The sequence below is a fragment of the Hibiscus syriacus genome, unplaced genomic scaffold (genome assembly GCF_006381635.1).
Source record: "Hibiscus syriacus cultivar Baekdansim isolate YM2019G1 unplaced genomic scaffold, ASM638163v2 tig00113722_pilon, whole genome shotgun sequence".
NCBI lineage: Eukaryota > Viridiplantae > Streptophyta > Magnoliopsida > Malvales > Malvaceae > Hibiscus > Hibiscus syriacus.
In genome coordinates this window covers 799,890-826,630 of record NW_024063469.1, presented here as the reverse complement: position 1 = coordinate 826,630, position 26,741 = coordinate 799,890, and the positions used below count along the sequence as shown (strand labels likewise).

Genomic DNA, 26,741 nt, shown 5'->3' with positions numbered 1-26,741 from the left:
CTATGCACATCTATCTCGTGAAAAAAACCTGAACAAATAAAGCCCCTCCCCCAATTCTGTAATGGAAATCCCACCAATAGGGTGCCAAACATTCGCTAGCGTAATCCTCATTGCTTGGAAATTAACCATGGCAGCATTAAGAAAGTGTCCAACGAAACAATTATCAAAAGAAACTTGCATGGAAGTCCCCGTAGGCGTTAAAAATCAAATCTTGCTCCTCCTCATCAATCAAAGATAAATCTTCAAGTTCATGCTCGATTTCCCCCATAATCCCTTAAGATTACTAAAAAAAACAGCACTAAAACCACTAGCAAAAGACTAGAAGACTGAGTAAAACTCAGAAAGCTACACACACAGCCAAAAGGCAGAGGAAACCCTAGCGTAGAGGACTTTAGAATAAAGTTAATAATGAACATATTTAATTGAATGTTTATGTTGTCGACTTTTAGATATTATACATATTGCATTTTAGATATAATGTAATTGATAAAATAAGTAATCATATTAAATGTTGATAACTGTTTACCTTTTAGATATATGAAGCATTTGTATACGTGATCAAATCCAAACTAATATTTAATGTCTAAGTAGAATGATAAATTTACAAAATCATCTAATTATAATAATATTAATAATTTAATAAATCAATTAAAATATTTTACAATTTAAAATTTTAATAGAGTTGGCTGATGTTGATACTATAATGTAAGGTATGGAAGAAGACGTTACCATACCCGAAAGACCCGACCCGGCCCGACCGTTCTTTTGGGCGAAAACACCAATTTGGCTGGCATTTTAATTTTAAAATAACCAATGATTCAAATTTCGATTTATATAATAATTTTCTTTATTTTTCCAATTTAAAATTTGCAGCTCATTCAGCCCAGCCCTAAGCCCTTAAAGGCTTGAAAACACTCTCAAACTTTACTCACTTTCCCCAGGCAAATCCATTACCGGAATTGAAAAACTAAATGCAGAAATCGGAAATCAACGGTCCGCTTTTCTCTTCGACCCCCATACGTAATGGCGGAATCTTTAGATCACCAGCTTCCCTTCCCCTTCAACCCAACTTCAGTAGCCGAGCCGTTCAGGTACTCTTCCCTAGCCCTCAACTGCAAAAACCCTAGGCCCTTTACGTTTTTTAGTGTTAGGGTTTTTACTTCTTAATTATTTTTTGAAGCTTTGCAATGGTGCTGTAACAAGCGGATTAAGTTCACATTTTCTTGCATAGAATCGGTCTTTAGGAACTTTTTTTGTTGTTGCAAATACTAGGGTTTAAGTTCAATTAAGCATTAACAAAAGCAATTCATGTTGAAATGAATTATAGCTTCTCGTGTATTTTGAATTTGTGAGAATAAATTAATACATATCTTGATAGTGCTGTTTATCGGAGATTTTGAATATGGGAAATTATATTAGGTTCGAATTTCAATTTCAGGAAGCTTTGGAACACTTGGCAACTATTGACCTCGCTGAGTTAGTCAATGAGGCGAAAATTGAGCACTGTCGAGCAGCTAGAGACTTAAGAAGCTGTGGACGTTACGAACAGTATGCATTGAACTCTTGTGGACATGCTTCTCTATGCGCGGAGTGTAGTCAACGTTATGATGTTTGTCCAATTTTTAGACTCACATTGATAAAAAGTGGTAACAGTAGACTTCGCCTTCGCCTTTTCGATGAGTGCATAGATGCCGGCCTCATATCTAGAAGATGTGACGATAGGTTTCACGAGAAAGAAGATAGAAATGATCAACTCACATCTGATGTCCAGCGTCTTTATACTTTCTTTGATGTAGCCTTGGACAATAACTTGGTTTCTTTGATTTGTCATTGTATCCTTTTGCTATTCTTTTGGTCACGTTTTAACATTGCAGGGTTGCTTATATTTTTTTATAACATGTCCTGATTACAACTGCCTTGGTTGTTTGTTAGAAATCCATTTTTCCGTTAACAGAAAAGAACAGATGTTACCGATATATGTATGGATGAAACTGCTGTGTCCAGCGATGCTGCACTGCTTTGTTGCTGGATGAGAAGGTTGTCAAGGATTGGGTTAAGTGGACATTTAAAAACATAGCAACAGAACTTTAACGTATATGTATCCTTGAAATTTTATGAAATGTTTTGAGAACTATGCTCTATTTAGTCTTTTGTGTAAACAATGCGCTTTGGTCTCCCTAACTGGTGTTATCAGATTATCTTGAAGTAGAAGAGATGAAAAATAGGTTAGGTTCACTCCTAAAATTTTCTGTACATCTGGCCAGCTTATCCAATGTACTTGAAGTTTTGGACTCATCTTTCAAGGGCCGTCTTTCAGCACAGCTTCATGACTTGCACAACCTTCATGACTTGCACAACCTTCAAGAGAGCATATTGAAGACAAAGCAGGTTTGAGACTGTTAAGCAAATGCTTAACCATATTTTAGCATCTTTTAGGAGCAATATGTTTTGGCAAAGTCTTGGAACCTGCAATCTTGAAAATCAGCTTAGTAGAAAATATGGCAGGTGGAGCTTGGAGTATGTGAGAAATTAATGGCTTTGTTTGGTCATTTCATTTATCTGATATTCTTGAGGCCATGTGGTTATGTCCACCTTTTGACTTTTGGTACTGTACATTATTGCTGGCCGGTATTGATACTCATTTTAGCATTTCACTGGACAAATTAAACAAAATATACAATCTTAAAATAATGCAATAATTGATATTTTCCACAATATTTGTTTTAAATTTTCAGCATCTTGAGATCTCAATATGGTGTATAAGACACCAATTCTTGGAAGATGTGAGGTCTTGTCACGCTGATTTCACATCCTGGCGTAATCATGTCCGTGAAAGGAAATCAGCTGCAATTGCGCGGGCATGGCCTCTGCTTGAGCTGTTAGATCTCACATCTACTGTTGGAAGTCTCCTCGTTGTGCTACCAATGACCCCACATCTACTGTTGGAAGTCTCCTCGTTGTATTCTATCTTCTGGTAATGTACGGAGCTATGCAAGATCAATGAAGGGATATAGTATCATCTTGAGTCTGATGTCATTTTAACTTAATATTCCAGATATTGCTGCATTGAATGATGTAACAATTAGGTTCTTGTTCATGGATCCTTGGTCTGTATTTAGGCCTTGTGATTCTCATTTTAACTGTCAGATTCTATAGAATTCTCATTTTTTGCCAATCCAATGGATTCTAACATCATTTTTAGGAGGGTTTCTTTTCTAGGTTAAATAGATTATTCTTAACATGTATTATTGTATTACTGGAGCTTATTAACTTTATTTCTGTTACTAATCCAGCGCTATCGATATGTTGAGGCATATCAAGTCAATTGTAAACTTTGGAGCTTAGAGGAAGACTTCATTTCAACTCATTCTGATGATGAAAAATTTCTCGAAGCTCTATCAAGTATGGAATCTCATTGTCAGAGGAGAAAAAAAATTGGTTGTAAGTTGGTTTAAACTTTGATTGTCACTTTTGCTGCTATTAAAATAAATTCAATTCTATCATTTTTATCTTTTCTTTTCCGTTCTTGATGAAGTTTGAGGGTTACTGTAGCAAATGGCTTTTATAGAGAATACACTGACTTGCTTATCATCACTTCAATAGGATAAAGGTATAGAATTGCTTCCAGAAGTCCTTCAACAACAAGTGAAGACCGGAACATTGCCTGATATAGTAGTTACTTCTCATCAGGAGGATGAAATACCAACAAGAACCGGTTTCCGTGATTTGCAAGATCCAAAATCAGCGAGTTTGTTGGTTCCCTCCACTTCTGATTCTATTGTTCTACAATCAGACCATATGGCTACTCCTTTGAGACCACCCATTTCTGAAATTCCTAAAATATTGGGTGGATATGTCAACAATGCTCATGTTGAAGCCGGTACCCATGTATCTACATCAATTCTCCCGGGGAGGTTATTTGCAGATGCAGAAAGATCATCAAATGTTGAAGGAAGCAAAAACTTCAAATTTGAGAACATCTTTAGTCCTGGAATTCATCTTGCAAGCCCCATGTTTGCTACACCATTAAAAGGTATCGGTCAGAGTTCAAGGGAGCTTTCAAGCAGACGCCTACAAGAAAAACAACCTGATAAAATCATTTCAGAGTATGAGCATTGTTAACCAAGTCCGCAATGCAAGTTGTCCTTATTCCCGAAGGGTGACAGCTAATCCTGCCTCTACACCTAGCAGTAACTTTGGATTGTTTAAAGGTTTGGCACATAGCTTACAATCAAATATTTCCGGTAAGAGGGGTCAATCAGACAGAGATGATGGTCATCGGAATGTACTTCCTACTGAAGACTTAATGGATGTCTCTTGGAGGTGAAGATTTCGATTTCTACACTTTATTTTCCTTTTAACCGCAGAACGTGGAGGATTTCTACACTTTGTTTCCTGTTTTGGATATTTGCAGCCAGGGAGAGAGGTCTTTGGAGGAAAGAAATGCACAGGAAGGACCGAGATGGAGATCCAATGAAACGAGCCATGATGATGAGCAAAGTCCGGACAGAACCATGCAAGTTGGTGCAACCCCGGTGAGGGGGCAAAGGAGGAGATTCGTGAGAAGATGAAAGACCTCGTCGGTCATGAAGGATGGCCCATAATTTTGGTGGTGTTTCAAGATTCGTGTAATGATACTATCCAGGTAATGCCGAATGTTAGAAAAATGAAACAGAATGTAAGATTATTATGTTGCAATTGGTTTGAACAGGTTGCCAGCCAATTACATCCACAGTTAAAGGACTTTTTTTAGTCCAGCTGTTTTGATGTAGAAGAATAGAGAAGGGAAATAAATTCTCTTAATCATAAGCATTGAGTGCATATATTAAGTATGTGGATCATATATACATAGCCCATAGGCATGTTAAGATGAGACTAAGCACAAGTAGATAAAGGGACCAATATGGAAAGGCAGAAAAATAAAATAAAGTTTGGAAAATTAAAACATTGTTTAAGAATTAATTTCATGGCATTAGGACGTTGATTGTAATATAAGCAAAGAACAGCAAGAAAAATGCTTCCCCTATTAAGAAACCCAAGGAAATGGACAACATGTGATGTGGACTCGTTACATTGATTCCTGTCTTCCAAAGGCTGACAGCATTTTACACATGCCATCTACTTTGAGACCGACAGACAAAGATACCCAACACCATTTCGTCATGCTTTTTTGTTTTTTTGTTAATGTTTACTGTTTCATTTTGATGATATATTAGCATGATAAGTATAATTTTAATGTATCTTCAAAATAAAGTATACGTGTATCGTATATAATTAATAGCCCGCTAGATGAATCGTGATTTAATAATCAAATTAAGATATTTTAAGAATTTTAATTTGAATGAAATGATCATAGTATACATCGACATAAACCAACAGGAAAAAGGATTCAAATCTTTGTGAACCGCCAGAAAAGAGTTGTCCATTTTATAAATTTGTCGTTGATATCTAATTAAGTTAATTGTTTTTTTATGTAGATATTAATCACATCTATTCGGATCAGAAGATCATAGCCGTGGATTAGCAATCTGGTCCCACGAAAAATAGATTATAATGACTACTTTCGAATAGAACATAAAAAAGATTATTAGAACAATAATTTTATTTTGTTAGGTCCATAAATGAAAAGGAAAGATAAAATATTTGTTCCTCTGGATAAAGTGGATAAAGCATTGTATAATAAATCCTTTTTAGTTTTATCTTCAACATATATGCTATTATCCGTTAGAATATGCTACACGTCTCATTTAAAAGGAATTCGCTTCTCCACGTGGACGCTCCAGATATATCAACCAAACTTTTCATTTTGGATCCAGATTTCCCAGGAAAAATCATTCCGTACACGTGTGTCGTATCTAAATGTTCCCAAGACACCCCGCGAAGGACCAGATCATTTTATTTGATCTGTAATAATTTTAAAAAAAAGACACGATAATGTATCGTGAGGATATTGTCTTGTCTCTGCCTTTTTTTTCTCTCCTATAAATAACACACAGACAGTCCAAAAAAAAGGAACCATATAAAGGAAAGAAAAAAAATCGTTTTTTCGAGGTTCAAAAGCAAAGCCCAAGCTTGGATGCGCTTCGGATCTGATTCATCATACAATATCCGATTCAAATCTATCTCTATACTTTCCTCTCTGATCTGATCCTAAACGAGACCACCCGGCCTTCAAAAATGACGCGTCGCTGCTCGCATTGCGGCCACAACGGGCACAATTCCCGGACCTGTCCGAACCGTGGGGTCAAGCTGTTCGGAGTTCGGTTGACTGACGGGTTGATTCGGAAGAGCGCCAGTATGAGTAACTTATCCCAATTTTCCGGCTCGAATTCCGTCTCGCATAACGGAAACGGGTCGGGCTCGCCCGGTGACGGCCCGGATCACGCCGATGGTTATGCTTCTGAGGATTTTGTCCCTGGATCGTCTTCCAGTCGTGATAGGAAAAAAGGTTTCATTTCTTTCAAGGGCTATTTTGATTGTTTTTCTTATTTGCTTAATTGTTTTTAAGTTTTTATTAGTTGGGTGCTTAGATTAAAGATCATGAGTGATGATGATATGAGTAAGAGTTCAAAATTCTTGAGTATTTGCTTCTGCTTAAAATATAGATATGGTATAGTTTAGAATTTTTATTAGTCACGGTAACTCGCACACATGCTGCAGAGGTACCTATCTATATCCAGGATCTGTAAGGAGAACAACTATCTCTTTTATGTCTGGGCCGCTCAATAGGTTCTAGCAGAATTGTTGAATTTTTGGGGATTAATTTCATTTCAAATGAATGATTACCAGATTTTATTCTCAATCGAGTTTTGAGCTTCTTATAATGTTTTTTTTAACATATATGTGTGTGCTTGGTGGCTAGCTACATGTTTCTAGTTTTGGACACTCTAAAAAGTGATCATATCTACTGTCGGTCATGATATTAAAAGTCTAGAGTTTACTAGGTATAGCAATGGCTAGGTGATCATTCCACTCATCGGTTTGTAGAAGAATTAGTATGGTAAGAAAGGGCTTACGTAGTTCCCGCGATTGTTGAATTGAGTTGTAATTTGTTTTGCAGGTGTTCCTTGGACTGAAGAGGAGCATCGGATGTTTCTACTTGGTCTGCAGAAGCTTGGGAAAGGTGATTGGCGTGGAATCTCTCGCAATTATGTTGTATCAAGAACTCCTACTCAAGTAGCTAGCCATGCTCAGAAATATTTCATCAGGCAGTCCAATGTTTCTAGGAGAAAAAGGCGTTCCAGCCTTTTCGATATCGTAGCGGATGAAGTTAGTACCCTTCTCTCTATGAATGATACCTCATTTGTCGTATGAATAACAAATTTGACACACAATTTTCGGTTGATTAGTTGAATCTCTTAACAACTTTTAACCACTATAAGAATCGATGAAATAGGTATGAATAGGATGGACTGAGGCTTGCATTATTGCCCGTGAAGATTTGTTCTCTGTTGTTGGAGCTTATCATTTCATTAGTGCGCTTAATCCCGAGTCCGAGTAACATTGCTTATTTTAATCATGTTATTTCGGGGTGTTCTTCGCTTTCTTGCAGTCGGATGATACACCAATGGTATCACAGGATTTGTTCGCTGCAGACCCTCCGCAGGCTGAAACACAGAGCAATGACCAGTTGCGTATTCCTCCTCCATTGGATGAAGAAGACGAATCAATGGATTCCAATGATTCAAACGATGGGGAACCAGTTCCTCCAACAATGGAGAGCTCGCAACCCTGTTTCCCGGTAGTACATCCTGCCTACTACCCACCATTCTTTCCGTTTCCATTTCCGTATTGGATGGGTTACAATACAGAGCCGACCAAGACCGATACACATGAAGTGGTCAAGCCAACAGCAGTACATTCGACAAGCCCGATCAATGTTGACGAGCTGGTGGGCATGTCGAAACTGAGTTTGGGAGAATGTATCGGTGACAATTGCCCATCGTCACTTTCATTAAAACTCAATGGATCATCCAGGCAATCTGCTTTCCATGCCAATCCGGCTTCTCGTAGTTCAAATGGGAGCCCAATCCATGCAGTTTAAGATCAACTCTATCTTCAACTTCCGCCTTAGGTTAGTTCAGGGTCTGTGAGCTTTACAGATTGTTGTCAATAGGATAATAATTACGAGCAGTACGATTTTGGTACTGTTATACATTTCTGTTGTGAAATAACCTAAATAAGTACTTGTTATTTTAAAATTGGATCAATTAATCTTTTAAAAAATAAGCAAACAATTAAAGACAATTAATCATATTGTTATATAATTTTGATTAGTGTTATATCAAATCTTTTTATTATTAGGTCCTTGTTCTTTACTGTCGTACAATTGAGTACGTTAAATTATTAGGCAAGACTTGGCGTTCAAGCAATGAAAATGAAAATCCATGAAGCTTTGGGCTTTTAGTTCCCAATAGGAGCATAAGCTTTGATATAGCTATAAGATCAACAAGACTTTATCATCTAATGACACTCCTTTTGGAATTAGATTTATGAAACATATCGGCGACTTGTATTTATTTATTTATGAATATTTGAATTCTTATAATTATTTTAATATGCAAATAGATAAAGATGTCATTATCTCAACTCAGATTAAAAAGAAAACAATACACAAAAACTTGTTTAGTTACAAAAATAAAATATTTCTTTATAATTAATATGAATATTATCCAAATTCACAAAATTTGGATAAGATCAGATATTGGAATGTCATTCTGAATTTTGTAGGCGAGTTGTTGTTGAGCTGATCGTCAGTATATATGAATGTTAGATAGGTAAACCTATCGAAAAGAGACTAGGGACTAATGGGCAGCTAATCGGCGTGTGTTGCGGTGAGTGTGCGTTTGGCAAGTTGCAAGCTGCAAAGATGTGGGAGCAGACTCGGTAAAGACAATTATTATTAGAGAAAATAACTTGAGTGACCGAAAATGCCTTATAATATACGATTTTAACAATTTTTTTTATTTGCAAAAATAACTAACGAATTCGCAACTCAATTTCGAATTCACAACATGAACTCCAATTTCGCAACACAGTTTCCAAATTCGCAACTCGAATTTGGAATTCGCAACACAGAAGTCGAATTCGCAACTCGAATTTGACAATTTCACAACACAAATTTCTTTTCAGCAACTCGATTTTTAAATTCACAACACGAGTTTCCTTTTCGTAACAAAATTTTCTAATTCGTAACGCGAGTTTCATTTTTGCAACAGGAATTTCATTTTCGTAACTCGATTTTTGAATTCGCAACGCAAATTTTAATTTTACAACACAATTTTTAATTTCGCAACACAAATGTTTTGGGTATATAAACTACGAAGAAGCAAAACTCATAACCTAAACCCCTAAATCGCAACTCAGTCCATCTCCATCTCTCACTTTCTCCTACGACATCCGTTCCCATATCCGACGACATCCTTCCCCATCTCTATTTTTTTTACATAATTTTATTTCTATATAATTTTTCAGTGATTTCTCTCCCAAATTATCAAGTATCAACTTAATAAAGGTATGTTTGGATAGATTTGTGTTATGGAGGGTCAAGAGAGAATGTTAATGGTGTTTTACAATATATGCCTTTACCCATGAATCTTCAACTAAAACTGTCATTAAAAAAGTTAACTTATGAAAATCTAATGTTACGTGTTTTAAAGAAATTGAGTTTAGAGCCTCTAAGTGGATTTAGGCTATCTTATCAGAAGAAGAGTAAAGTTTATTTGTTAACCGAAAATGAAGATGTTGAACATTCATTGCTTACATTAGTGTTTCGCAAGATGATGTTACATTGTATGTTGTTGAACCTAGAAGTAGTGAAGTTGGGTCAGTAACGGGTAGTAATCAACTAAGTTCTTCAGCCCAGTTTATGGTTCTCACAATGTACAACGTTGTTATCAACCTCAAAATTTCATGGTTCCACCACAGTTTCATCACCAAGAAAATTTTGTTTCACCACATTTCCAATACCAAATACAATCTCAAAATCCACAACTTTTCCCTAATCCAAATCCCAATCAATTTACAGACCCAAATTCTGGTTTTCGTATTGACCAGTTAGACGATGATGAGCCAACAGATAAAAATATGAGTACTAGTCAGTATTCGAAATTTGATATTGGTCAATACTCGAACTTTGATATTGGTCAATACCCGGACTTTGATATTGGTCAATACCCAGACTTTGATATTGGTCAATACTAGGATTTTGATGATGTTTCAGATTAGATTTGGGGTAAAAGTAAATAAGAAGAAACATGCCCTGCTTATTACAATAATGATTTGATATTGGTCAATACCCAGATGAAGATGTTGTTGATGATAATGAGGAGGAAGTTACGGCTGTGAATGAACATGTTGAACATCCATTATGTAATTCATATAACCCTGAAGAAGAAAAAGAAAAAGAAGAAGAAGTCCCCTAAGAAAAGAAGAAGAAGAAAGAGCCACGGGAGTATAACTGGAATATGCCAAAATTACTTCCGATACCGGAAGAAGAGTTGGTAAAGATAGCAGTTGATTGTTACACAAAAGTTATTTGTATCAAGAAAGATGATTGTTTTGATACAAAGGAATACTTGAAGATAACTTTGTATACGAAATGTGTGGAAGATGACTATCAACTAAAAGTTAACAAATCAAGCAAAGATCGTTTCGAAACAAAGTGTAGGATTGACAAACACTGTACGCGGCTTATGATTTCATAGAGGATAAAAGATTGCGAAATGTTTCAAGTTAGGACTTTTATTGATAAACATACATGTTCAAGAACCCAAGTTTTTCCTCACCATAGACAGGCAAACAAAAAGGTGTTGTGTGGTTTTCTGGATGAGTTGATGTTTTTGAATGGTAGGGTATATCGGAGTCATGAAATTATGACTAACATGAATGCTCGGTTCAAGATTAGTATCTCGTATTCTCAAGCTTGGAGAGCTAAATGTTATGCCTTGGAATTGTTGAGGGGTCGCCAGAAGCATCGTTTGCCCAACTGCCGGCTTATTGTCACAATTTAAAGCTGAAAAATCTTGGGTCGGTAACTCATATCAAAACAGATAGAGATGGACGTTTTGAGTTACTGTTTATCACCATTGGTGTTACGATTAGTAAATCAATATAATTTTGTTGACTCATTTTTGTTAGTTACATGCAGTTCACATTTAAATGATTATATTTTTGTGTATATTATTTTTTAGATTCATTCGTTTATTACTTGCATGCGCCCAATTATTATAGTTGACGGAGCACATTTGAAAGGTCGATACCTAGGAACAAACTTATTAGCAGTAGCCATGGATGCTAACAATGGGATACTGCCAATAGCTTACTGTGTTGGCAAATTTGAAACCTCTGATTCATGGACATGGTTTATGGGATATCTTAGGGATTGCATAGGTCCTATTAGTAATCTGACAATCATATCTGATAGGACAAACTCAATTGATAATGCTATTAGAAGGTGTTTCCCAGATACTTTTCATGGACTTTTTGGTGTTCATTTGTACATAAATCTAAAATCAAGGTCTACCGGTATAAAAAATCACAAATGGACATACTGGAAGGATGTAAAAGCTTATCGGGAAGTGGATTTTAATAAGCATATAAATTGTTTAAGACGTGTTTTGCCTCAATGTGCTCAAACACTAAAATATGTCGGGTTTGAAAGATGGTCAAGAGTACATCAACTTGGAGCAAGATATGGTTTCATGACGTCTAATAGTGTAGAATCAATCAACGCTCTAAGTCGTCATTCTCGAAAATTACCCATTACTATGTTAATGGAGTTTTTTTCGAGCCTATATTCAACAATGGTACTATAAGAAAAGAAACAATGCATATATTATTTCTTTAAATTCGTAACTTATCATATTTAATAGATTTTACTAAGTATTATTTATTTAAAATTACAGGAACATTGGAATGTCGTGTTACACCATGGACTGAAAAAAAATAATGAAACGTGTTGTGAAGTCAACGTCATGGAGAGTTAAACCATGTTCAAACACTTTATTTGAAGTCTTGGATAATAACTTAAATGGTCTTGTCAATCTAAATACAAAGACGTGTAGTTGTATGAAATGACAAACATCTGGTTATCCGTGTGGCCATGTTATAAAAGTTGTTCTTCATCTAAACCAAGACGATTCAAGAGCATACGCTATGGATTGCTACACTACAGAAGTATATCGACAGACTTATGCCGAGATTGTCTACCCTATTCCACATCCTTCTGAGTGTGACATACGAGATGACTTACAAACATGTTTGCCACCAGTCATGGATAGAAGGCTACCTAGCCGACCAAAAAATTACGATCGTATACCATCTAAGGGTGAAGAGAAGAAGATATCGACATGTATTCGATGCAAGAAAAGTGGTCATACAAGGTTGACCTGTGGATCACCAGTTCCATCACAATCATCTTTTCCTCCACCAAAATATGGATCTTCAATAAAATCCAAAGCTCATATGGTGACAAGTAAAGGGAAATCAAAATCGCAATCAAAATCCAAATCCAAATCACAATCGCCTTCACCTTTTGAGACTATTAACTTAGGTGATTTTTAGATGCAAACATTGTATTATGTATTCATGATTGTATAACAGTTATATATATATATTAGTACTAATAGAGTAAACAAGAACGTGCCAATGGTAACTTTGTATAAAGTAAGCTTATATTACTATATTAATAGCACTAATATGATCCTAGTTTTTGTCTGTATTTTATAGCTATAATCGTCTGAACATTACATAAACAACTTTATGTGTATTTTATGTGTGGATGCATACATTTTTGCAGTTAGGCATGCATTATTAAGCTGTACTCCTGACATCACTTGATTCTTTCTATATAAGGAAAAAAGAATGTCAGTTTTGGCTCCTTGATAAATCAAACTATAATAAACACAAGAAAAAGTCTTTACAAGTCCAACAACTTCATCCTCACAGCAAATCAAGCAAGAAAAAAATACTCACCAATCTGTTAAGCTGATACTCATTCAAAGTACCTCAATGTTCAAAATTATTCTCAATTCTGATGATATAGAAAGAGATGCAATCAATAAGAAAATTTATTTTTGGTCAGATGGTGAAAGAATAGAATAGGCTAGCATAAGGAACATACCCCTTAGAAAACCATTCATTAAACTGTTCATGGCTGTCAAATAAGGTTGGCATGATGAAATGCAGAAGGGCCCATAGTTCTGCCATGTTATTCTGGATCGGTGTACCAGTCAGAAGCAAGCGGTTACGACAGTTGAAACTAAGCAGTGTCTTCCACCTTATACTGCAAAGCCACAATGCAATCAGAATACCAGATAAAACCGAGTATATGAGAATATAGGAGAAAGTAAAAAAGGGAAAACCACCAAGTAACTGGATGGAGTAATCTATTGCAGTAAATAATTAACAAGGAAACAAACAAATTAGAAGGTAAATGTAAAAACATGCTTGAACTCTTGATTGCCTGTGCTTCATATAATACCATGTATTGTCATTTCACGCGTCGAAAATACTTCTCATCAGACACCAGCAGTTGATAGCTAGTGATCAGAATATGAAATCTAGCGTCCCTGAAAAAAAAGAAATAATTCATAATTTATATGGACAATATAAGGGATGCAAAAGAAAGAGTTAACAAGTAGCCATTTTAAAGAATCCAACTGATGTAAAAATTCCCAAAACATTCAGATATGAAAATAATGAACTAAGGCAAAAGGAAATTCTCACATGGTCATATTGTCGCATATTAACCACTGGATACAGGTAGGCAACGTCTCGTTTATATCTCTCTAGCCATAAAATGCTGAAACCACAACCCTACTGCACCTCTATCTCTATATGTCGGAGGTAGAAACTGTTTGCCTCATCTCGTCATACGTTCCAAGCACATGCATACAAACGGACCATAATCCCCTCTGGCTATTGACGCTTATTATGGCGTTGTCTCGTCTCTCATTATTGTAACTTTGAACTTATTCGGCTTCTCGTTTCCTGAATTAGTCCAATAAGCAATCCCATCCAAGTATTTAGACAAAAGATCGATCCATCCCCTACAAATAATATCTTTCAAAGCAGACAATGGTATGTAATTCAAATAGTTGTCATATACTATCGTCTTCAGTGATGGGAGCTGAAGCTCGACGAGAAACCAATGGCGACGTTCCATAATAGGGATAAACACCTACAATATAAATAATACTTTAACTGTGCAAATCAAATAAATTTGATGAACACCTTTAAATATGTAAAAATAAATATTAACCTTATCGACCTCCCACCACTCAAGATAAATGATAGCTTTACCATTACCTAACGCATATGAAACGTCTCTCTGATCCTGCAAGTGAGTTGAGTAAAAAGACGAAGGCATAATAGTCTATCACATCTTTTTGAGTTTCTTCAATTTCCTTAAAATCAGAAGTTGTGTTACCCATGCATCAATATGCTGTTTTATAAAAAAAATACATATATTAGTAAATTTAATAAATTAAAAAATAATCAAAATCAATATAAAAAGAATATAATACTTACCCCCATTCTATCTTCAACCCCTAATAAAACACCCCACCAAGACCGCTTAAGAAATAAATGTGTATGGTCGATTTTGCATATGTCGGTGAAGCACCCCTTGCTCCGCTCGTGTAGATAAAAATCAACTGCGGTCTTAGCCCAAACGGTATTATCCTTAACTGTGTCCTGTAGTGTGCATATCTTATGCTGAGGAATGGTACTGACTGGTAATTAATACAAAAGCCATATCAGATCCAGTATACCGGGCACAAGAGGGGGTTTACCAATATATCTACATAGTATGGAATGCGGATCCTGAACGATGGGAGGTGGATCCTGAACGATGAGAGGTGGATCCTGAACAATGGTATGTGGATCATACTTCTTCTTACGCAGTCTTGGAACTATTGGGGTGAAAGGAGACGTAATGACAGGTTCACGACGTCTGATGCGTAAACCCCGTCGTGCAAGAAGAACGTTATCCATATATCTGAAGGCATATGGCTGGTCTACTCGGAATTATAGTGGTCATCATGTAACATATTATCATCGGGCCTATAAAAATAAATTAATACATAAATCAGTAAATAAATAAATAATGTTGAAAAAAAGGTTATAAGCATTTTTAGTGTAGTATTTCTTATAAAATTAAACAAACTTACCTCATCGTGTAGAATACGCACCTCATTCTGCAACGATGAAACACCGACCTTATCACGTAGAGCACAATTGTCATCATGTAAAGCAGCTACCTCACCACGTAAAGCACCTACCTCATCACATAAAGCACCATTGTCATCACATAAAACATCGACCTCATCATGTAAAGCACCGACCTCATCACGTAAAACACCTAACTCATACCATGGAGGTGGAGAACGGGGAGATAAATATCATGGCATCTTTGCTGGTCGTCTAACATGAAGTGATGGTGGAGAAGAGACTCGATGATGTGATGGAATAGGTGATAGATCTTGGTGTCGAGGTGTAGAATCGACTAGAGGTGATGGATCTCAGTGTCGAGATGTAGAATCGGCTCTATGAGGTGATGGGTCTCGGTGTCAAAGTAAAGAATCGACTCGATGAAAAAGTGGGGGGTGCTCATCATCCGTCCTATAAAAAAACGCCTACTAGCTTGCCACCAATCAGTGGCAACCTCAGCCTCTGTGGGTATCAATGTCTGTAATGGATAGTTTGCCTCATAACAATATAAAAGCCCAAATAAAGTCAAATGTCTACTAGTAATAAATTGTTTATATATGGTAGTATTTGTGTTTACTTACATCATCGATCGTCATATATGTTAGTATCTCATCCCAATCCAACTGCTAGATCATCTTCTAAGTAATAGCCCTAGGAATATCATTTGAATTCTTGATGGCAAAAGTACGCACGCTGAGAAATGCCTCAAATATCCAAATCTACAATATAATATACATTAATTTTAGTAATTAAACAAATAATTAATTTTGGAAACATTATATATTTCTTAACTTAAAGGCCCAAATAAAGCCTACCAAAGTGTATTTGGAACAATGCCCATGCAAACTACGACGGTCCTCAATGGCATATGATAATTTTTTCCAAGTAGCTTTCCATATATATGAACCCCACGGAAACACGTTCCATGCATCTAGGTCATCTACCAATAATACTAAATCCTTACAAATAGGTTGTCTGCCATGTTTTGCTAAAAAACCGACATACAAAAGTAACAAAAGGCATACTTAGATAATATCAAGGTCATTTATCCGAGTAAAACCATCTCTAAGAAGTAATATGCTCAAATCGTTGACATGTAAAGTGGACATCACCTTTGCCAGGTCAAGAAAAACCCGAAATAACCATGATGGGGTGGCGATATGACTAGTGTACGAACCTAATTCATCGTATCATCTGAAACGTAGACCACTGACCAAGCAAAACTCCTCCCGCCCAAAACGAGTATATACCGGTGGAAAATGAAACCATATCTCCTTATCGCCACGTGGTATCCCCTCGGGTAGATCATTAGTCATGGTCTGTAGAAACAAATGAGTCAACAAAGCATCTCCACTCAGATGTTGTACTTTCAGCTATGGTCTGAAACAAGTATTCTCAAACAAATTTCTTTGGATAGGTGTAATTTTCAACGCAATTGTAGTGGCTAGGCTTAATTTATTCCTTAAAGTCAATGCAGCTGAAAAAAAATTCCTAACAAAAACAATAAAAATACTAAGTTAGATATACTAATAATATACCAAAAACTATAAATTATACACAATAAACATACATGATATTAAACAGGGAAAATATAGATTATCTTATCTAATCTTAATACTATTAAACCAAATATGATACTTTCAAACTAGCCCGGTATTCACCCAAGTCATTATTCTATCATAGTTCACAAAATGCATCAGATAACATTCTAGAAGTAAGCATAAGTATAAACAAAAAGGACAACATATATGTTTAGTGTAGGTTCAAGGACAACATTCTAGAAGAGTAGTTTATTTCAAGAAACTTAAATCCGCAACACAAAAAACGCAACTCAAAAATGAAATTCGTAACTCGAATTTTGAATTCACAACTCGAATTTCATTTTCGAGTTGCGATTTTCGTGTTGCAAATTTCATTTTCGAGTTGCGATTTTCATGTTGCAAATTTAAGTTTCTTGAAATAAACTACTCTTCTTCTGCAAATTGAAGCTTGAATGAAGTGCATTACTTCAACCAAAAAACAAAGACTAAACAAATAATAACTTCATAGGGTTAAAGACTAAACAACTGTTTAGCAGTATTGGCAGCAACCGAATGAATTTACTAAGCAATCTAAGTGAAATGGTTAATCTATATATATTAGATAGCAAATCAAGCAAGAAAAAAATATGAAAATGATTAATTATCTAATAATAATACAAAAATTTCAAAATAAAAATTAAAAAAACTAACCCTCGATGGTTGATTTTCTATTTGTGGCCGTGAATGGTTGTGAGAGGGTGGCTGTGAGAGATGGAGATGGAGGGGGTCGCCGGAGATGGGGACGGATGTCGTCGGAGATGGGGAAGGATGTCGCCGGAGAGAGTGAGAGATGGAGATGTGACTGAGTTATGATTTAGGGGTTTAGGTTATGAGTTCCGATTTAGGGGATATACCCAAAACATTTGTGTTGCGAAATTAAAAGATGATTTTTGAAATTTAAATTCGCGTTGCGAATTAGAAAATTCAGTTGCGAAAACGAAATTCACGTTGCGAAATTGAAACTCACTTTGCAAATTAGAAAATCTAGTTGCGAAAACAAAACTCGTGTTGCGAATTTAAAAATTGAGTTGCGAAAAAGAAATTGGTGTTTCGAAATTGTTAAATTCGAGTTGCAAATTTGTCTTCTGTGTGCGAATTCCAAATTATGTGTTGTGAAATTTGAGTTCGTGTTGCGAATTCAAAATTGAGTTGCGAATTCGTTGGTTATTTTTGCAAATCCAAAAAAAATTGGTTAAAATCGTATATTATAAGGCATTTTCAGTCACTCAAGTTATTTTCTCTTATTATTATCCCTTTCTTGGCTATGGCACTAACCACGATAACGAGCAGCCATCACTTCTACCCTGTCATTTGGCTACATAAAAATGAGTAAATTATGGTTTTAGTACTTAAACTATAAATTTTTGGTTCATTTTAGTACTTAAATTTTTTAATTTTTTTTAAAATCATACTAAAGTTTAGTTTTCGTTTCATTTTAGTACAAACAAAATGGAAGTTTAGGTACTAAAACGGACCAAAACTGATGGTTTAGGTACTAAGCGCTTTAAGTTTTTAATAACGGGGTACTAAATTGAAATGAAAACTAAACGTTAGATATGATTTTGAAAAAATTAAAAGTTTATGTGCTAAAATGAATCAAAACTGATAGTTTAAGTACTAAGTCGTAGTTAACCCAGAAAAATTTGGTACATGTTTGATGAAAAAAAAAATCACAAGAATTTTTTGTAACAATAACAGTTGATTTTATAGACATTTAAAAATTGAAATATATATTTTAAATAATCTAAATTAATTATAAGTTAGAGTTTATTTAATTAATTTAATTATTTATAATGGCATACACATAATACATATATAATTGTTCCAATTTTTTAAAAAAAATACTTCTTTTTATACTAAAATCACTTGATGAAAAAAATGAATTCAAACTCTAAATATAATTAAAATTTAGATATTTGTCATGTTTTTATTATTAATATATCAAATTAATTTAGACATTTTGCCATATTTTTATTAACAATGTATCAAATTTTAATTTACAAATAAATTATATAAATTTATTTAAAATAAATTAAACATGTTATTATATTATAATAATAACAATATTTTATATATTTTAAAATTAAAATATATATTTTAAATTGACTACAGGTTAAAATATATTCAAAAACATTCTAACCTAAGACCTTTACGAAGAACAATATTTCGTTTTTACTAATATCATTTGATAGGTTCAAAATTTAAATATAATTAAAATTTAGACATTTCATTTTTTATTAATAGTGTATCAAATTGTAATTTGAAAGAAATTATATAATTAATTTAAAATACATTACATGTATTATTGTATTTTAAAAATTATAATGTAATAGTCTATCTATGCATAGTAATAATCATGTTATTCCATTATTAATTGTTAAGAATATTAAATTTTCGGATAATTTTAATTTTAATCATTCAATTATGAATAAATTTATATTTTGATCACTCAATATATAATTGTGAGTTAATATTTTGTTTTTTCCTTTTTCTTTTGTGTTAATGTAATTTTGCTTAAATAATTTTTTTGATAATTTTATATTGAGAAAATAACCTCAGTGACCAAAAACGCCTTATAATATACGATTTTAACCAACTTTTTTTGGTTTTGCCAAAATGACCAACTAAATCGCAATGTGATCGACAATTCGCAACGCGATCTCCGGTATCGCAAATCAGTTTCCAGATTCGCAACGCGATTCTGACTATCGCTTTGCGATTTCCCAAATTCGCGTTGCGATTTTCCTAATTCGCAATGCGAATACGTAAATCGCAATGCGAATTAGGAAAATCGCAATGCGATTACGTAAATCGCAATGCGAATTAGGAAAATCGCAATGCGATTACGTAAATAGCAATGCGATTACGTATTCGCATTGCGATTTTCCTAATTCGCATTGCGATTTACGTAATTGCATTGTGATTTAGTAAATCGCAATGAGATTCTGACTATCGCAATATTGAATTTCAAATTCGGGACTCGATTTCTGAATTCGCAACAGGTTTTAATTTCGCAACACAAATGTTTTGGGTATATAAATTTCTCAACGTGAATATGAAAATCGCAACGTGATTCTGACTATCGCAACGAGTATCCGTAAAATCGCAACGCGTATCCGTAAATTGCAACGACAATACGTAAAATTGTAACGTGTGTCCGTAAATCGCAACGAGAATACGTAAATCGCAACGCATATCTATAAATCGCAACGAGAATACGTAAATCGCAATGCGTATCCGTAAATCGCAACGATAATACGTAAAATCGCAACGAAAATACGTAAAATCGCAACGCGATCGATAATTCGCAACGCGATCTCCGGTATCGCAAATCAGTTTCCAGATTCGCAACGCGATTCTGACTATCGCATTGCGATTTCCCAAATTCGCGTTGCGATTTTCTTAATTCGCAACGGGAATACGTAATTCGCAATACGAATACGTAAATCGCAACGCGAATACGTAAATTGCAACGTGAATCTATAAATCGCAACGAGATTCTGACTATCGGAATACTGAATTTCAAATTCGCAACTCGATTTCTGAATTCGCAACAGGTTTTAATTTCGTAACACAAATGTTTTGGGTATATAACTACGCAGCAGCAACAACTCATAACCTAAATCCCTAAATCATAACTCATTCCATCTCCATCTATCACTCTCTCCAGCGACATCCGTTCCTATATCCAACGACATCCGTTCCTATATCTAACGACATCCTTCCCCATCCGGCAACATGTTTTAGTTTCGCAGCTCGTTTGTTTAGTAAATTAATTTACAATAATGAAATCATCTAATGTTGATCATGTTTAGATATATTTGTGTTTTGGAGGGTCATGGGAGAATGTTCATGGTGTTTTACAATATATGCCTTTACCTATGAATCTTCAACTAAGTGGATTTAGATCCCCTAAGTGGATTTAGGCTATCTTATCAGAGAAATGGTAAAGTTTATTTGTTAACCGACAATGAAGATGTTGAACGATTCATTGCTTACATTAGTGTTTCAAGTGATGATGTTACATTGTATGTTGTTGAACCTAGAAGTAGTGAAGTTGGGTCAGTAGCGGGTAGTAATCAACTAAGTTTTTCAACCCCAGTTTATGGTGCTCAAAATGTAATGGTTCCACCACAATTTCATCACCAAGCAAATATTTTTTCACCACATTTCCAATACCAACCACAATCTCAAAACCCACAACCTTTCCCTAATCCAAATCCCAATCAACTTTCAGCACCAAATTCTGGTTTTCGTATTGACCAGTTAGACGATGATGAGCCAACAAAAAAAATTATGAGTACTAGTCAGTATTCGAAATTTGATCTTGGTCAATACCCTGACTTTGATCTTGGTCAATACTCGGATTTTGATGATTTTTCAGAAGAAGAAACAGACCCTGCGTGTAATGATTTTGATATTGGTCAATACCCGAATTTTGATGATGAAACAGCCGTTGCCGAGGAAGATGTTGTTGATGATAATGAGGAGGAAGTTACGACTGTAAATGAACATGTTGAACATCCATTCTGTAATTCATATAACACTGAAGAATAAAAAGAAGAAGAAGAAATCCCCAAAGAAAAGTCCCCGAAAAAAATGCCACGGGAGTATAACTGGAATATGTCAGAATTACTTCAGATACCGGAAGAAGAGTTGGTAAAGATAGCAGTTGATTGTCACACAAAAATTATTCGTATCAAGAAAGATGATTGTTTTGATACAAAGGAAGACTTGAAGATAGCTTTGTATACGAAATGTGTGGAAGATGGCTATCAACTAAAAGTTAACAAATCAAGCAAAGATCGTTTCGAAACAAGGTGTATGATTGACAAAAACTGTATGTGGCGTATGATTGCAAAGAGGATAAAAGATTGCGAAATGTTTCAAGTTAGGACTTTTATTGATAAACATACATGTTCAAGAACCCAAGTTTTTCCTCACCATAGACAGGCAAACAAAAAGGTGTTGGGTGGTTTTCTGGCTGAGTTAATGTTTTTGAATGGTAGGGTATATCGGGGACATGAAATTATGACTGACATGAATGCTCGGTTCAAGATTAGTATCTCATATTCTCAAGCTTGGAGAGCCAAATGTTATGCCTTGGAATTGTTAAGGGGGTCGCCAGAAGCATCGTTTGCCCAACTGCCGGCTTATTGTCATAATTTAAAGCTGAAAAATCCTGGGTCGGTAACTCATATCAAAACAGATAGAGATGGACGCTTTGAGTTGCTGTTTATCGCCATTGGTGCTGCGGTTAGTAAATCAATATAATTTTGTTGACTCATTTTTGTTAGTTACATGCATTTCACATTTAAATGATTATATTTCTTGTGTATATGATTTTGTAGATTCGTTCGTTTATTAATTGCATGCGCCCAGTTATTATAGTTGACGGAGCACATTTAAAAGGTCGATACCTTGGAGTAAACTTATTAGCAGTAGCCATGGATGCTAACAATGGGATACTGCCAATAGCTTACGGGGTTGGAAAATCTGAAACCTCTGATTCATGGACATGGTTTATGGGGCATCTTAGGGATTGCATAGGTCATATTAGCAATCTGAAAATCATATCCGATAGGGCAAACTCAATTGACAACGCTGTTAGAAGGTGTTTCCCAGATGCTTTTCATGGACTTTGTGGTGTTCATTTGTATAGAAATCTAAAATCAAGGTATGCTGGTATAAAAAATCACAAATGGACATACTGGAAGGCTGTAAAAGCTTATCGGGAAGTGGATTTTAATAAGCATATAAACTGTTTAAGACGTGTTTTGCCTCAGTGTGCTCAAACACTAGAAGATGTCGGGTTTGAAAGATGGTCAAGAGTACATCAACTTGGAGCAAGATATGGTTTCATGACGTCTAATAGTGCAGAATCAATCAACTCTCTAAGTCGTCATTCCCGGAAAGTACCCATTACTATGTTAATGGAGTTTTTTCGAGCCTCTATTCAACAGTGGTACTACAAGAAAAGAAACCATGCATGTATTATTTCTTTAAATTCGTAACTTATCATATATTTTACTAAGTATTATTTATTGAAATTTACAGGAACATTGGAACATCGTGTTACACCATGGACAGAAAAAAAAGATAACGAAACGTGTTGTGAAGTCAACGACATGGAGAGTTGAACCATGTTCAAACACTTTGTTTGAAGTACTGGATAATAACTTAAATTGGCTTGTCGATCTAAATGCAAAGACGTGTAGTTGTATGAAATGGCAAACATCTGGTTATCCGTGTGGCCATGTTATAAAAGTTTCTCTTCATCTAAACCAAGATGATTCAAGCGCATACGCTATAGATTGCTACACTACAGAAGTATATCGACAGACTTATGGCGAGATTGTCTACCCTATTCCACATCCTTCTGAGTGGGACATACCAGATGACTTACAAATAGTTTTGCCACCAGCCATGGACAGAAGGCTACCTGGCCGACCAAAAAGTCACGATCGTATACCGTCTAAGGGTGAAGAGAAGAAGAGATCGACATGTAGTCGGTGCAAGGAAAGTGGTCATACAAGGTTGACATGTGGATCACCAGTGTCATCACAATCATCTTTTCCTCTACCAAAATATGGGTCCTCATCAAAATCCAAAGCTCATATGGTGTCAAGCAAAAGGCAATCAAAATCGCAATCATCTTTAAAATCCCAATCACAACCGGCTTCACTTTTTGGGACTGTTAACTTAGGTGATTTTTAAATGCAAACATTGTATTATGTGGATTTTATGTGTGAACTTTTAACATTTTCAGTTAGGCATGTATTAGTAACTTGAGTTTGTAAATTGCTATGATCTGTTCAATTGTTATCACTTATTAGGCATTCATTTGACTATCGCAACACGGAAATGACTTTCGCAATCATCTTAATGTCTATCGCAACGCGTAAATGACTATCGCAATGCGAAATGAAAATCGCAACGAGAGAATCGCAATGCGAAATGAAAATCGCAACGAGGGAATCGCAAAGCGAAATGAAAATCGCAACGCGAATTTAGTTTCGCGTTACGATTTTGTTGTTGCGATTTTCATTTTGCGTTGCGATTCTCTCGTTGCGATTTTCATTTCGCATTGCGATAGTCATTTTTGCCTTCAACATAATGCAGATTGAAATCAACAAAATCAACCATTACATTTCAATCAATTAAACAAGCACAAATAAGAATTATGTTCACATCAATTAAACAAATCAACTTTTACAAATCATCTTTTACAAATCAATTAAACAATCAAAAAATAAGCAATAATTCTTATTTCCTCATCTACTATTGAATAAACTTTTGCAGCCATACATCATTTTCACGCAGCTCACTTCTGAGATTAACCTACAGAAACCAAACATTTGCTCAAACAACACTTTCTATACATCTAAAACCTACAAACAACAAATTATTGAATTCTAGGTACTTAACCAAACATTTTCAAACCAAAAGCCTATAAACTTACCAATTGTTTATGGACATTTTTATAACGCGGATGCAAGTATGCAGCGTCTCGTATATATCGATCTAGCCATATAATGCCGAAACCACAAGCCTACTGCAGCTCTATCTCTATTGGTGGGAGGTAGATACTTTATACTTCCTGTGATCAAACGCTCCAACGCCAAGCATACGAGAGGACCACAATCCCCTCTGGGTCCTTTCGTTTGTTGTGGTGTGGTCTCGTCTCTGCTAACTGTAATATTGAGCTTCTTGTTTCCAGAACGAGTCCAATAATTTATCGCATCCAAGAATTTAACCAAATGAGAGCTCAATCCCTTAATAATATCTCTTAAATCAGCCAATGATATGTAATTTATCATGCTGTCATATACTATTGCCTTAAGGGATGGGAGCTGAAGCTCGACGAGAATCCAATGTTTACGTTCCAAAACAGGAATAAACACCTGCAATCATAAGTAATAATTCATTCATTTGCGCACTTATTTATGAATACCTTTAAACTCAATCTAAAATAAATACTAACCTTATCGACCCCCCACCATGCAGGATAAAGTTTAGCTTGTCCATTGCCCAACGCAAATGATTCATCTCGTTGATTCTTCAAGTGAACGGCATTAAAAGACGTCGGCATAATTGTATATCGTGTATTTCTTTTATTTTCCTTAAGTTTCCTAATTATTAGAAGACGTGACACCCACGCATCGATATGCTGTTTTACAAAAAAAGACATATATTAGTAACTTACATAAATTAAAAAAAAATAATCAAATTGAAATATAAGAAAAATATAAGACTTACCCCTCCATCGAAATAGCCATTGTCTTCGACCCCTAATAATACGCCCCATCAAGACCGATCAAGCAACAAATAGATATCATCGTTGAGCTTGCGTATGTCAGTGAAACACCCATGGCTCCGCTCATGTAGATAAAAATCAACTGCGGTTATGAGTTATGATTTTAGGTTTTATGTTATGAGTTGCGATTACGTGATATACTGTGGACGGTTCAGTTTCCGATATATTAAGAAATTCGTGTTTGGAATTTGAAAAAAAATACGCGTTAATACGAATGGCGCTATGTAAATCGCATTGCGATTTTCCTAATTCGCATTGCGATTTACGTATTCGCGTTGCGATTTTCCTAATTCGCATTGCGATTTACGTAATCGCGTTGCGAATTAGGAAAATCGCAACACGAATACGTAAATCGCAATGCGAATTAGGAAAATCGCAACACAAATTTGGGAAATCGCAATGCGATAGTCAGAATCACGTTGCGAATCTGGAAACTGATTTGTGATACCGGAGATCGCGTTGCGAATTATCGATCGCATTGCGATTTAGTTGGTCATTTTGGCGAATCTAAAAAAAGTTGGTTAAAATCGTATATTATAAGGCATTTTTGGTCACTGAGGTTATTTTCTCTTTTATATTTCATGAATGTGTAAAATTAGAAAATATTTCATATACGTTCACTTTTGATATAATTATTTACATGAAATAAAAATATTTTATTAAGTAATAAAAAATTAAATGAGCATAATGATGTAGAAAACTGAAAACTAATAAGGGTTAATTGGTAATTTCACACTATATTTTGATTAAGATTTAGTATTTTAGTTTTGATTGATATTTACTTGTTATTCTATTGAGATTAACAATGAATTTTTATTTTTTGTTAACCTTAGTTGTAATACTCATAATATATACATGTCTCGAAATACGAATTATAGATGTCTCAACAAATATTCTTATTTTCTTTAAATTGAAACTCTTAAAATTTTGATCCATTTTAAAAGCTCATATTAATAAATTATATATGTCTCGATAATCAAGTAATGTCGTAAATTAATAATCTGTAATTAAAATAAAAATTGATTTTATACAACAATTAGACAGTGTAGTATTGTTTCGCAACACTTATGAAATTGTCTAAATGTTGTTGACTTTAAAATCATTGGTTTTTTTCCTTTTTAAAACATTTTATGATATAATACTATTCGATCATGCTATTAGATATAATTATGCTAAATAAAATAAAGCAACCTTACTTTATTATTACAGACCATTTTAAAAAGAAATCGATCAGAGCTACCAAACAGATAATTTATACATGCCACTTAAAATTAAATTAATACCTGAGATGTCTTGCTGACACGGTAGGTAGGTTAATTACCACAGAGATGCATTAGAAGCTCCTCACTTCACGTCCTTTCCTTTATCTGAACCTACGCGTGAAACCATCACACTCTAAGCAAAACTCAGTGAGGCGATATAACTATTTATGATGAGCTAAATTAAAATATCATAATAATAATTCAAAACATTAAAATTTAAAATTCAAGCGAAAACGTTAAAATTCAAAATTGACTTATTTAAGTCGTTTTTGCTCGTTAGAAACCTAAAAACCATAGTCTCGTGATTTTGTCAAAATCAAGAAAATCAACATCATACATAAAAATTATCTCATATTCTTTTCATTTGTA

General features: G+C 34.8%; 1 protein-coding gene, 1 long non-coding RNA gene and 1 pseudogene across 2 annotated transcripts; 2 read left to right on the top strand and 1 right to left on the bottom strand.

Annotated features, from left to right (window-relative positions):
* Positions 1-806: 806 nt before the first annotated feature.
* Positions 807-4,723, top strand: LOC120187121 (annotated as a pseudogene).
* Positions 4,724-6,018: 1,295 nt separating this feature from the next.
* On the top strand, positions 6,019-8,089 carry LOC120187059 (transcription factor KUA1-like). The gene is made up of 3 exons (XM_039190853.1): positions 6,019-6,448; positions 7,061-7,269; positions 7,553-8,089. The coding sequence occupies exons 1-3, from the start codon at positions 6,178-6,180 to the stop codon at positions 8,042-8,044; spliced, it is 972 nt and encodes a 323-aa protein (XP_039046784.1). The 5' UTR covers positions 6,019-6,177; the 3' UTR covers positions 8,045-8,089.
* Positions 8,090-13,020: 4,931 nt separating this feature from the next.
* Positions 13,021-13,586, bottom strand: LOC120187047. The gene is made up of 3 exons (XR_005522254.1): positions 13,446-13,586; positions 13,124-13,285; positions 13,021-13,033 (listed from the first exon to the last, which is right to left on the bottom strand). It is a non-coding gene; the product is annotated as an uncharacterized LOC120187047 (long non-coding RNA).
* Positions 13,587-26,741: the final 13,155 nt, after the last annotated feature.

Excerpts from the sequence above, each read along its gene's own strand:
- LOC120187059 (XM_039190853.1), top strand. The coding sequence starts at position 6,178 with ATGACGCGTCGCTGCTCGCATTGCGGCCACAACGGGCACAATTCCCGG. Across the intron at positions 6,449-7,060 it reads CAGTCGTGATAGGAAAAAAG|GTGTTCCTTGGACTGAAGAG; the intron begins GTTTCATTTCTT and ends TTTGTTTTGCAG. Across the intron at positions 7,270-7,552 it reads TCGATATCGTAGCGGATGAA|TCGGATGATACACCAATGGT; the intron begins GTTAGTACCCTT and ends GCTTTCTTGCAG.